The following is a 14393-nucleotide window of genomic DNA, read 5'->3' on the forward strand; positions in this document are numbered from 1 at the left end:
ACTCGCGCTCTGATTGGCCAGCGTTTTTCGTTCTTAACTCGTTAACGAAGTCTCATCTAACATTTTCGCTAAAGAAAAAGTTGTTTCAAATCGTCCGCTGAATTACCCCTTTCAAGCAACTACAACATTATTGTTACACCCTGTATATCGATTTTCGATTTTCATTTACTTGGCGTCGAGATGCTGCCGCGTCTTTAGGTAGATACAAATAATATATACTATTTACTGCATTTCTAACTATTAAAAGATACTAACATTACTACATAGTAATAAATGTAAGTAACACAACATAGTAATAAATACAAGTATTCTCAATTACTACTATTACATGTTTAAGAATCATTAGCGTTTGTTCCTTACACGAAATGATAAGGAACATTTGGAAGCACACATTCACTGGTCAAAGACTGACGTATTTCAGCTGTTCCATGCATCGATATATTTATGACCATTTCGGGTTTGTTGTTTTAAAGGATTAGAGAAACGAATATGCGTGAATGTGTGTGGGGGGAACGGGAAGCCATAGCAAGGAATTAGCGAAAACGTCTGATTTTCTCTTACGCATAACGGGATGGTGCAGAACGATGCGCGCCAGTGGACTGCGCGGCCGGTCTCTACGTGCCCGTGTGCGTCAGTCGTGCGCTGGGCTCTGTGGGAGTGGCGCCGCGCACGCGTATTCCTGTGTATATGGTAACAATTTTATAGCGCCTAACCGGTGCATTTCCGGACCATGGTTCCTTTTACACTTTATTCTACTTGACACATAGAACACATTTATGCAATAAAAAAACTTTAACAATTTTTTTCATTGTTATAAACGATATTGCGGCAACTTTTTTTTTCAAATGTCCACCGATACCGAGGTCTACTTTCACCCCTAGAAGCCGTGACCATTAGTCTTTTTACACCCTGTACAAACGAACCTGGTATTACAGATAGCTGTAGGATGCAGACGAGTCTGATATAAAATCAGATAACTGCTGAATTGGTTAACTTTCGTAAACGAATTCGAATAAATCGAAGAGCCACTAGATTGGGTACAGTTTCTTTTGGAAGTAAATGCATGCGGTCGAATCTGATGTGCAATCAGAAGGCCACAGGAAATGTTAGTGTGTTTCGTAACTTGTTTGAAAAAATCTAGTCAAATGGCAATGAATACTTTAATATATTCTAAATTCAGTCTTTACATATAAGTGTATAGTGTAGTGTTGTCACGTAAAGTGTAGTATTTTAATGCTCGCGGATTCTATATGGTTAAACTGTAGATTCGAAATGAAACTTTAGAATGATCTAATTGAGTTCCAACTAATTAACGAACTGTTACGTTGACTATCAACGTAACGGTACTGTTCTGAACTCGTTAGTGCTAAAATTTTGGTGTTTATATAGGCCGAAAAATAAATGGGGGTTCGTTAGAAATTTCCGTATAAGGAAATTTCTCATGGTTGGTACTGCGTCGTGGTTACCATCCAGCTGCTCGGAGTCGCACTCCTATTAAGATAAACGAAAAAACGAAAATGCTAGGGCGTTTGCTTTTAACAAGTAGAGACTCGAATGTTTACCGTATTTTTCGTACGTAATAAATTTATAACTGTACGAATTTTCGCATATCTGCATATTCTCGATTTGTAAATACATGTACTTAGGGCAACTGTGAGATAAGCCGCCACCATCAGCCACCGAGACCAGTTTCGTTCGAAATCGTGATACTTACCGCTCACGAACCACCGCTCTCACGGTGTTGCGTTCGAGGTAATCCAAAATAAACCGCATTGTGTGCAGGGAAGAGTCCGACTTGTCCCTGTACGCTCGCCACCTAACGATTTCTTCACTACGAAGAAGCGTCGGTAATACAGTCTACTTCTCTACCCTGCGCATGGCAGCGAGACTGAGGTTGCCCCTCCTCATAGGCACGGTTCTAGTAGCCTGGAGTCGGGTACCGAAGAACCAGTGCGATTTATGCGTACTCTAATCGGCGCGTTTACACCGATCTTCTGTTTCATCTTCTGTTTCTGGACGTCCCAGATGCTGACTCGGGAAACGCCACACCTTCCAAGAGGCCAACGAGGATCATTCCTTTTTACCTCTCTGAACAAATAAGTCAATAAACGTCTGTCCTTTTGAGGACAGCTTTTTAAGAGAATTGCACTTGTACGTTTCTTTAGGTTAACCAACCTTTCTTTCTAATCCGGATCGTCCTTAGATCACCTTTGTCGATTCCAACACAGAGCAATTATAAAATTTTAATTTCGAAGGACTCCTACCGTAGCAGTTTGCATTTTCAACTTTTATATGTCAGAATAGTCGAATACAAACAGTGTGCGAAATACTTGCTTCTTTTAAATGCCTAAACACATGCGTACCCGAGGGTGGTTAACTATCAAGATGGCAGTTTCGCAGATTACTAGTTACCAAGATAGCCATTATACCAACATCAACCGATTTAATTTATTTTGATTCAATTATCTCTATTAAATGGTATTACGTTGGCGTTCTAAATTTAATTAGTATGAAGAATATCTCTAAAAACATGAACGCGTGACTGGTCTATCGTGGCGCATAGATATGTCCTTGAAGGTAGGAGGGGAGTCGTTGTCAAGGAACCATAATATTTACGGACGGAATGGGAGAACTTTTAAACAAGAAATGAAAATGATTCATTACAATCTGGATAGTCCAAACACAAAGTTCTTGCTCTTTCAAAGGACTTGTCGATTTTTGTTGATAACTCTAGCTATGTCAGATTGAACATATTCGAGTTATTGTTTGTATTTAAATAGTTAAAATTCTTTAAAAACATAAAGAGACGACTTACGCGAGAACGAGTCGGTTGTTCGACTGAACTTGATCGAACTACTGCCACGAAAGTGTCGGTTGATATTAATAACCTAATGCTGTTGATAATATTTCCGATATATACAGGGTGATTCTGAACAGCACTGGGTCGTTTTGGAGATCAGCGTTCCTTTTGAGAGACAAAACTGGAGGGCCAAAGCCGTCACCTTTTACCGACTTCCTTGGAATTCGCTAATTCGGCGCGAAGTTATTGAGCTAACGCGATTTTGCAATTGAATGCACGTGTACCTAGCACGAGTTATAAAATCCTATAGCGAAGGGTCTGTGTTCCAAAAAATCACTTTTGGTTTCTGAAGAAGGTGTTTATTTGCTTTTCTAGTTGTCGCGTAGGCGTCTACAAGTCGACTCTTCTTCAGTCTTTTTCTTTTTTTCGCTACCACGAAAGCGCACCGAACCTATCCATTCATTCCCATTGGCCAATACCTCACGCTCCTTGACCAATGGGAAAATTCCTGCTCGGTCGCACCCTCTATTTCCACCATCGTGACGGTGACCTCGTGTCCCGACCTTGCGGAGAACGGGCTACTGGCCCAACTTGGCAACGCAGCGGAATTTCCAAGAGGCCCGAGTCACTTGACCACATGGCCCGCACGTTGTCACTCTCGCAATGTTTAGGCCTCTCGGAAATTCAAGACTTTATAACACCCGCCGTAGCTATTGAGGCCCAAAAATAAATGTCTTGAACAAAAGGAAACATGCATTGTTTGAAACAGCTAACGGAACAATCTTCTCAAAAATAGCTTTCTTTACGCACGTGTCTAAAAATCCTGCCAACCATCTGCACGCCAAATGTTCTTATTTGTATATACTGCTGGCCGCTACAATCCCTTCCCCATTGGAAGATGGACGTCACGCGTGCGAGCCGTAACGAGAGTAGCAGAGCCTTATTGTACCTATGTTTTCGCGTGTACTATGTGTACAAGATACTCATCTTAGCGCACTTGTCAACGACAGTTTGGTCTGTTTGGACACCAAGCTAAACGATTCGACGCGCGCGACTTGCACTGGTCCAGATAGTTCCGAGGTGTTCGCCCCGAATGCTGTCTAAGCTTCGAGGAATACTCCTTTGGATTTTTGGATACTTTCGACCACCCCTCGAATCTTCTAAATCTGTCTGCATCACGCCTTCTCGATGTATCTGATCTCTCAGGTGGTTCTCAGCTGTGTTCGCTAGGGCTAGAGGTTTACGTCGCATATCGAGCCACATTCTCGTATGCAAGTATATACAGGTTGTACAGGAAAGGAATTGCCTTTCTTCTCTTTATTTGTCCACACACAGGGCTTATTACTGATTGATTGAACCTTTCATACCGATCCGTACAGTTTATATCTCCTTAGCGCCATTGTTTCGCAGGTAACCATCCCGTTCGACCCCCGCCGGTCACCCGAGAGATTTCCCCGAGAGCCAGAGTGGTCGACCCGTCGTGACCCAAACTTGTCATTAACCATAAATATTTTCAATTAACCCCATTAACGAATCTCGTGACTCTTCCTGTAGCCTGGCGGCCCCGGATTGACCATTTTTTATCTCACCGTGCACGCTTTTTAACCTTCACACTCAGGGAGATGGCCTCCCTCTTGAGGTTTATGGCGGCCTAAGGTCGACGTTTTCACGTCTACCTTTGCACGCTCGGCTTGAACGACGATTAAACGCTGCTGCGTAGTCGAGTGTTTCTGTCAGCGAGAATTCGTGCGTTTTTTAGGGTAGACCCGCGCGTTTGAAGCCAATGCATCCGCAGATGCATACATGTCGAGACATCAATTTTCACTCCGGACCCCCCCGCTATGGTTCTCTTTTTGGGACCTTCCTAGCCTCGTACACTCTCATCCTCATACAATTTCGCCCTTAATCTTACACATTCGTTGGATTCAATCATCTTACAATGTTTTGATCACGTCAACCCACTCACATCGGACGCGGAAGCATTCACTCATTCAGAGCTTCTTGGATAATTTGGAAACGGCGTTCCTTGGCGAGTTTTTTAGTCAACTTTGATGTAAACATAATCCGTACCACAATGTGAGTGAGTCAATCACACTCCATCACACTACATTCTTACCTGTCCGCAACAAAAATAACGCACTTATACCTATCCACAACACAGGTATTATTGAAGCAAACATACTTTTACATGTCATTGGCAATTTATGAGGCCATAGGTGTACAAAGCGCTAGTAGCTGCTTGCTTCTTTGTTAACATGGTTACCTTAGGCGTTTGAGTCCCACGCAGTGCGGCTGCGCTGTTCAGATTTTATGTTGAAAAGTGTCATGTCATCGAGTTTTGATGTAATCACATCGCTTGGTATTTTTCGATAAGATTTTCCAATAACCCCTCCCACTCAAATGGTTAAGGCAATATTACTACTTGACAACGGGGCACTGGACATATTATTAGAGACACTTTTCTTTCCATTTAGTTTTTTGTATCGCTTCTTAAAGTATTATGCGGTAAGTTTATTACATGCAATATGATTTGGGTGTTGTCAAGATAGTGGTACTTTAGTACTTTGATACTTTGCCAACCACTCGTATTATTATCTTTGCACATTATAATATTAAGACCAAGGTAGATTCAAGTCCTTATATTTATGTACTAGTGTTTTCTCAGTGCTTCCATACATACCTTAAAAAATAAATAGATCCAGCGACAATGGCCGTCACTAAAATTAGAAACCCAACCAGTGCAAAGATTCCGACAGATTCCTCATTTAACAACCAAGCAAAGAAGACCCTTGTTGCATCGTCCTCCATTAAATGTGTACGCCAATTCGGTGGTCCTAGAACTTAAGGAAATACCATCTAAAATAAGAATACGTACAATTCTAGGTATTTAACCCCCTTCTAATTTATTAGTTTCTCTCGTTTGTGAATGAAATGGACATAGCTCCAGCTTATTGGAACTTCAATATCATTTTTCAATAGAACAGCTGAGTTCCTTTAACATTTTTTACCTTCTCGATTAGCAGAATGCAATACAGTAAAAAAAATTTGACTTTGGAAAAACTGATCAAGCTCAATTTTGCGGTCTATTCCTTAAACAGGTCTCCGTCGATCTGCAGGTGTACAGGATGTAAAAAAAGTAATGGTCACGGCTTCTAGGGGTGAAAGTAGACCTCTGGATCGGTGGACACTTGAAGAAAAAAATTGCCGCAGAATTGTTTATGGCAATGAAAAAAATTGTTAAAGTTTTTTATTGCGTAAATGTGTTCCATGTGTCGAGTAGAAGAAAAGTTTAAAAGGAACCATGGTTCGGAAATGCACCGTTTAGTCGCTATAAAATTGTTAACATATACGCAGAAATGAGCGTGCGCGGCGCCAGTCCCACAGAACCTAGCGCACGGCTGACGCACACGCACCCGTAGGGATCGGCCGCGCAGTCCACTGGCGTGCGCTACGCATCGTTCTACGCCAGCACGTTATGCGTAAGAGAAAAACAAACGTTTTCGCTAATTTCATGCTACGCATTCCCGTGACCCCGACACACGCACATTCACGCATATTCGTTTCTTTAATCCTTTAAAATAACAAAGACGAAATGGTCATGAATTTATCGATACACGGAACAGCTGAAATACGTCAATCTTTGGTCAGTGAATGTGTGGTTCCAAATGCTCCTTATCGTTTCGTGTAAGGAACAAACGCTAATAATTCTTCAACATGTAATACCACTAATTGAGAACTCTTATATTTATTACTAATAGTTAGAAATGCATTAATTAGTATATATTATATGAATCTATAGCAGTATGTAACCATATATAACAATATTGCATGTATTCATAGAGTCTGTATTTGCATTAATAACTGAACCGTGTTTTGCATTGATACGTTAACCTACAAATAACTCGTTTCGGTAAATCGAGCATTTTTTACTAAAATAATCTACTCTAGCAATTTTTTAGTATAATTACCAATATAATTAATTTAAATAATTGTTCACATGTAAGGATATAGTAGTTTACAAACAAAATATAACCTACTTCGTTTAAAACACAAGAGTAAATTAATTATCTAATTATTACTAGGTAGGATTTCAGAAGGGTAATACGTATTACTGTTGGGTTTATTAATAAGACAACGGTAAAATAAAAAGAATACTTTAATTCGCTGTGTCTGCCGCACATGGCTTCTAACAGAAGGCACAGACTGATGCAAAAAAAGAAAGAGGTAACTTCCGTGTTTAAGAACAAGATGGCCGAATGGCGCTCATCTTCAAATTCATTTAGTCAATGAGTGCATGGAACATACTTAATTTGCAACACTCCCACTTTCTATATGCTCATTGATACACACTCTCACATATTTTCTTTGAAACTTACAAAATTAACTTAAAACAATTATCGCTCGCATAAAACAAAAGAAAATATCACATTCTTATAGGAACAAAAAAAAAAAAATCATATTTTTCTCTCTTTCGGCTTAAGATTAAGTAAATCACGAATGTAACAAAATTGTTCTCTCGGTAATGGTTTAGTGAGTATATCAGTTTGTTGTTCTTTTGTCGAAATATGCTGTAAATCGAACAATCCTTCTTGAGTTTTTTCTCGCGCAAAATGATATTTAACATCAATATGTTTGCTCCTTTTATGGAACTCGGGATTCCTTAACAGTCTAATTGCACTTTGGTTATCTAGGAACAGTTTCGCTTTGACGACATCTGTTTTAAGAATGTCACCCAATAATTGTCTTAACCAAATTAGTTCCTTTATAGCTTGTGCCGCTGCAACAAACTCCGACTCTGTAATAGATAATGCAACAGTCTTTTGTTTTTGAAAGCACCACGAAACCGTGCTTTTTCCTAATTTAAAAATACATCCCGAGGTTGACCTACGTGTTTCTACGTCGCCTGCGTAATCAGCGTCACTGAAGGCTGAAAGACTAGAATTAGATTTTGCCTTAAAAACTAGACCATAATCTATAGTTCCTTTCACATATTTCAAAATTCTCTTAACCGAATTCTAGTGTATTTTATCAGGCACTTCCAAATATTGACTCATTGTACTTATTGCAAAAGCGATATCCGGCCTGGTTCCGATTGCCAGGTACATCAACGACCCGATTGCCTCTCTGTAAGGTGCTTGTATCCCCTCCGATTGTTGTTTCCCATGCATGAATGCACTCAGCTCTTGGTGCTTGTCCATAGGGATAGCTGTCGGATTGGCATCTGCCATTTTATATCGCTCTAGGACCCTCCTAGCGTAACTGGACTGATGCAAGAAAATAGAACCTTCTGCATCCCGTTCTATTTGGAGACCTAAAAACAAACTCAAATCTCCAACAGTTACATTAAACTCCTTCCTTAGTTGGGCCAATAATTTGTTTATATCTCCTTCGTTGGTAGCTGCAATTAGCCCATCGTTAATGTAAATTGCTAGGATAAGCATAGTCTTCTCTTCATTGCTGATGAAAACACATGGGTCTGCTCTGGTAGATTCCAAATAAAACTCTTTAGGAAATTAACAAACCGTTCATGCCAACATCTTGACAATTGCTTTAAGCCATACAAACTTCGGTTTAGTTTGCACACGTTGCTTGTCCCGTCATCATAACCTTCTGGTTGGAACATAAGAATCGTTTCTTGTAGTTTTCCATTGAGAAAAGCAATTTTAATATCAAATTGCCGTAGGCACATGTGTCTCGATGCCGCAAGACTCAAAATTATGCGAACAGAAACAAACTTTACGACTGGACTGAAGGTTTCATAATAGTCAAAGCCTTGTTTTTGCGAATAGCCCTTTGCCACAAGCCTGGCCTTGAACTTGTCAATACTGCCGTCAGGCTTTTTCTTCAGTTCATATACCCATCGATTCTATGTGGTTCTATTCCATGTTGGCACCTTACAATGTTCCATGTGTTGTTATCTCTCAGGAATTCAGTTTCTTCTTCCATTGCTCGTTTCCACTGAGCTGTATTTGGACCGTCAATAGCTTCTTGATAGCTTTGTAGCTCTTCGATTTCCATTAGCAGTATAGTAACAGGGTCGACCATGTCGTTAAATCTTTTTGGTTTTTTTAATTTGGTCCCCATTTCGCAGCACTCTTCGTTCTTGCTGGGTTCATTTCTTCGAGTTCATCTACCTGATTGTCTTCATGTGGAGATTCAGGAGATCCACTTGTTTGATCCGAAATAACATCACTCCCAGTCACGGATTCCGCAGACAGCTCTTCCCTCCGGTTTTCGATCTGTATGGTACCATTAACTGTAGGTAGCGATGCTTGGATACAATCATTTGTCAGAAAGAAGATATCTCTTTTAGTTTCAACTTTATCGGTATTTGGAAACCAGATTCGGAAACCTTTAATATCTTCGCCATAGCCTACAAAAAAGCCTTTAACTGCCTTTTTATCGAGTTTCCGCCTTCTTTCTTTAGGGACATGGACGTAAGCAGTCGTTCCAAAAATAACTAGCTTATCAATCTTGGCTCTTCGCCCAAACCAAAGTTCATGTGGAGATTTTTGATCCCGCGAACTAGTCCCAGTACGATTAAGAATGTAAACTGCTGTGTTTACAGCCTCAGCCCAAAGTCTTAAGGGAAAATCCTTTGCATGAATCATGGTCCTCATGGCTTCGACCACGGTGCGGTTTTCCCTTTCAGCCGCTCCGTTCTGCTGGGGGGTGAAGGCAACTGTTCTTTGGTGCTGTATTCCATGAGCCTGCAATATCTTTTGAACCACTGCATTAATAAATTCCAAACCGTTGTCGGTACTAATAGTTTTTATTTCACTTCCTAGTTGGTTTCGAACCATGACGATAAAATTTTTGATCCGTTCTGCAACTTCATCTTTGGTTTTGAGAAAAAAGACAGTTCTCCAGTGCGAGTAGTCATCCTTGAATAACAATAAGTAGCGTGATCCATTTATTGATTCTTCTTGAAATGGTCCACACGAATCTGCATGTATGATTTCCCCAGGACTCTCCGTTCTATGTTCGTCCTTCTTATGCTTGGGAAAGGGCAGCCGATGCGTTTTGCCTAGAATACATGCTTTTAGAATTTATTTGATTCACTTACTTCGATACCTTCTGTCTTTAAATATCGTTTTATATGATGTATGTTTTGATGTGCAAGTTTATCATGCCAGGTTCGAAGGTCTTCTTTTGCTGCTAAGTTCGCAGTGGTCCTATAGTTCTTTGGTTGAAGTACTTTAAACTGCATTTTACAAAGTTTATGCTATCGTACTCCCACTGCAACTACACATCCATCCTTCTTGAATTGGCATCCTTCAGCAGTCGAGATCTGAATCAGTCCTTTATCCAAAGCAGAACCAGCTGAGAACAAATTGCTTCTTAGGTTAGGCATAAACAAAACATTGGAAAGATGTTTTTCCACCCAGGTACTGCCATCGTAAGCCTGGATATTTATGTCTCCTCTACCCAGGGCGTCTATCGATTCATTCCTTTTCCCTACGTTGACCGGGTGAGGTTTTTCAAAGATTGTAAGGTTTATGAACCATGTTTTTTTATTTGACATATGGTTTGTGGGCCCTAAGTCCAAATACCAAGTTTCCGTATCACATTCAAATTCATTTATATACGAAGATTCTTTCATCATTAAGACTTGTCCTTTTGGTTTCTGGTAGTTATCTTTACCTACGTCTCTGCTCGCCCAGCAATTACGTGCCCAATGGCCATGCTTTCCACATTTATAGCATACATTAGAGCTCTTCTTATTGGATACTTCAGATTCCTTAGCAGAAGTAACACCTCGTTTCCATTTTTGGTTTCCTGTTCTGTTCAACTTCATGGCTGTAAATGCTTCACTCAACTCCTTGTCTTGTCCTGATATTCGAATCTCTTCTGCAAGCAGCCTTTCTGTGAGATTTGCCAGTTTGCGTTCAGATAGTGGAGTTGACTGCCACGCAGTCACAAAAGGACTATAGCTCTTTGGTAATGTCATGAGAATTTTGGTTACGATCATCGAATCTGCAATCGGTTCACCCAGAGCCTGCAAGCGATGTGCAAGTTCTTTTAATTTTGCAACATGAGTGGACATGTCATCACCAGGTTCCTTGGCTATTTGATACCATCTTTACTGAAGCATATGAATGTTAGTTTCAGATTTTTGTTCGTAAATGGCATGCATCGCATCCCACATGTCTTTAGCATTCGCGCAGTTCATAATATGAACTAACCGAGAATCTGCCACGCTTGTTGCAACTACCTTTTGAGTAGCATGGTCTAACTTTATCCAAAGAGCTAATTTCCGTCGCTATTCCACAGACGAGATAGCACTTACCTCAGGTTTTTCAAATTCGCCATTTACTACTTTCAAGGCATCTCTGTCGTTCAATAAAACTTTCACTTGGAACTTCCATTGCACCCAATTTTCCGCGCCCTTTATCTTTGTAATTTTTATTGACTCTGATTCTATCTTTTTAATTATTTGGCTATTTCCACTTTTGCACGTGGCCGGGTTACCCTCAAGGAAAATGCAGAGCTATGTTTTTCACTTTTGTTAGAAAAAAGAAATTTACAGCGACATATATATATTTGTTTTGATTATTTCACGCGTCTGGGCCCATAACCTGTTGGGTTTATTAATAAGACAACGGTAAAATAAAAGGAATACTTTAATTCGCTGTGTCTGCCGCACATGGCTTCTAACAAAAGGCACAGACTGATGCAAGACGTAAAAAAAAGAAAGAGGCAACTTCCGTGCTGTGCTGCCAGACTGAGGACGCAAATCTTGAGAATTACCCCCTCCACTACATATACTAACGCACGGGCCGCGTATCCGTGAGCTCGGCGCTTCGGACAGTTTCGGGCAGCATCGGGAGGTCGAGAGAGAAGGTGGATCGTGATGCGCACTCTCTCATTCTTTGAAATGTTTAAATCCCAATCGCTAGCAAGCGGCAAGCGGCACGCACCTTGCGCCAGCTTTCCGATTGCCTGGATATTTTCAGTGTCCAACTTAGAAAAGTATTCCAATGAAAAAAAATTTCAAAAATATTTTCTGCAGAAAAACTCATTTTAAGACCTCCTGATTACGTTTTAACTAATAAAAAAAGAGCTTTTTTTAAAAACCGCATATGTTTATTAACCGAATTGCATTCAAACGACTGAATGAATTTCAATGAAACTTTATATCTAAATTTTATATTCACATCTCAAGATCTTATTAGATTTAGAGCAAAATCGATGCATGGATTATGATACTTACCTCTTATAATTATATTTATATTACACATATATTTTTTACTATTAGGTGGGAAGATACAGATTTTCATTTGTAAAGTTAACGTAACGCGATTTAGTCTGGAAAACACTGCTCTTATCGAATTAACCCTTTCTAGTTCAGAATTTATTGCACTTCGAAATTCAAGATTATCACAAAATAAATTGATACTGAAAATTCGTTAAATGTATTAGACTAAGAGTCCACTCTTGACCAGTAACGTGCACGTTGTCACAACCTTCAATATAAAATATTTATATTGGTAATTATTTAAAATAAGAGCCTCCTCACCGATTTCTTTGAATCTTTTTTATATCATGTATCTTCAGACGTGGAGTAATTTTTCTAAATGAAATTATTGTCGCTCTCTTCTCGTTTTCGAGATAAAAATTTTTATATGCTTGAAAATTATGGTGGCAGGCCGAGGGTAGGTAGCAAAAAGGGAGTTTGAGTTGGGTTAGAGCTAGGGCCAGTGAAAGAGATGTTTCGAGTTGGTTAGAGCTACGGCCAGGAAAAAAGGTATTTCGGGTTGGTTAGTGCTAGGGCCAGGAAAAGAGATGTTTCGAGCTGGTTAGAGCTAGGACCGGGAAAAGAGATATTTGGAGTTGGTTAGAGCTAGTTACGTTACGTTAACTTTACAAATGAAAATCTTTATTTTCCCACCTAATAGTAAAAAATATATGTGTAGTATAAATATAATTATAAGAGGTAAGTATCATTATCCATGCATCGATTTTGCTCTAAATCTAATAAGATCTTGACATGTGAATATAAAATTTAGCTATAAAGTTTCATTGAAATTCATTCAGTTGGTTGAATGTAATTGGGTTAATAAACATATGCGGTTTTTAAAAACAAGCTCTTTTTTTATTAGTTAAAACGTAATCAAGGGGTCTTAAAATGAGTTTTTCTACAGAAAAAAATTTTCGATATTTTTTTTCATTAGAATACTTTTCTAAGTTGGAAACTGAAAATATCCGGACAATCGGAAAGCTCGCGCAAGGTGCGTGCCGCTTGCCGCTTGCTAGCGATTGGGATGTAAACATTTCATAGAATGGGACCGTGCGCATCACGATCCACCTTCTCTCTCGACCTCTCGAAGCTGCCCGAAGTTGTCCGAAGCTGTTCGAAGCTGCCCGAAGTGCCGAGCTCACGGATACGCGGCTCGTGCGTCAGCATGCATAGTGGAGGGGGTAATTCTCATGATTTATGTTCTCAGTCTGGCAGCACAGCTTCCGTGTTTAAGAACAAGTTGGCTGAATGGCGCGCATCTTCAAATTCGTTTAGTCAATGAGTGCATGGAACATACTTAATTTGCAACAATTACATATATCATATAATATACGTATATTATTGATATTTGTCTATTTGAAATTGCTAATAATTTAGAACACAATATAAAACAATTACAGATTGTAATTACACTGAAAATTACATATAGAACATAAGTGCAAAACGGTTGTTTAATAACCATTGTTCAATAAGACAACTCGTAAAACTAATTTTAAGCTTCAGAAATTCAAACAATGCTTAAGTAAGTATTTATTAGTAAATATATCATTAATTACGTTCTTTTCAATAATACTGTTATATATCATTAATTACGTCCTCCACAATTTCTTAAATATTTCCTATATATTTCACGAGCTTCTACATAATTACGATTCGCTTCGTCAATAGCAAGAAGCAGTAAACGAATGTTCGTCAAGTTGCAACGAAAATTTCTAAGACATCGCGGCTGGTAAAATTATAGGAATTAAGAAATCACTTAAAATAAGCATTGTAGGAAAGAATAATATTGAAAACAGTGATACCTGATCAAAGATAATCCTTGTATGAAACTGTTCACAGCACTTAAAACGCTCTGGCACTTAAAAGTCACAATAAAAGTACACAACACTAATCATGTAATTGAGAAATATGTTTCTCAGTGTCACGCGTTCAGCACTCCCGTTGGAATACCTTTGGCTTACATGGAATTGGCTTACATGGATATTATAACAGTATTATTAGGCTCTGTGTGAGTGGCCTCTCACACACTCATTTCTGCGTACATGTTAACAACTTTATAGCGCCTAAGCGGTACATTTCCGGACCATGGTTCCTTTTAGACTTTTTTTTCTACTCGACACATAGAATACATTTATGCAATACAAAACTTTAACAATTTTTTTCATTGTTATAAACAATTTTGCGGCAACTTTTGTTTTCAAATGTCTACCGATCCAGAGGTCTACTTTCACGCCTAGAAGCCGTGACCATTACTTTTTTTACACCCTGTATAATGATACTACGGGATATTACTTAAGGGATCACCTATACGAAGCCGAAAAATGGGGCCAAGTTCAAATAGACATAATTGTG

General features: G+C 39.3%; 1 protein-coding gene across 1 annotated transcript; it reads right to left on the reverse strand.

The window, feature by feature from the left end:
* Positions 1-417: 417 nt before the first annotated feature.
* On the reverse strand, positions 418-13891 carry LOC143187495 (uncharacterized). The gene is made up of 3 exons (XM_076391706.1): positions 13844-13891; positions 5481-5640; positions 418-679 (listed from the first exon to the last, which is right to left on the reverse strand). Exons 2-3 carry the CDS (start codon positions 5606-5608, stop codon positions 418-420), a joined length of 390 nt encoding a protein of 129 aa, XP_076247821.1. The 5' UTR covers positions 5609-5640; positions 13844-13891.
* Positions 13892-14393: the final 502 nt, after the last annotated feature.

This window comes from Calliopsis andreniformis, unplaced genomic scaffold (assembly GCF_051401765.1).
Source record: "Calliopsis andreniformis isolate RMS-2024a unplaced genomic scaffold, iyCalAndr_principal scaffold0048, whole genome shotgun sequence".
Taxonomy (NCBI): Eukaryota; Metazoa; Arthropoda; class Insecta; order Hymenoptera; family Andrenidae; genus Calliopsis; species Calliopsis andreniformis.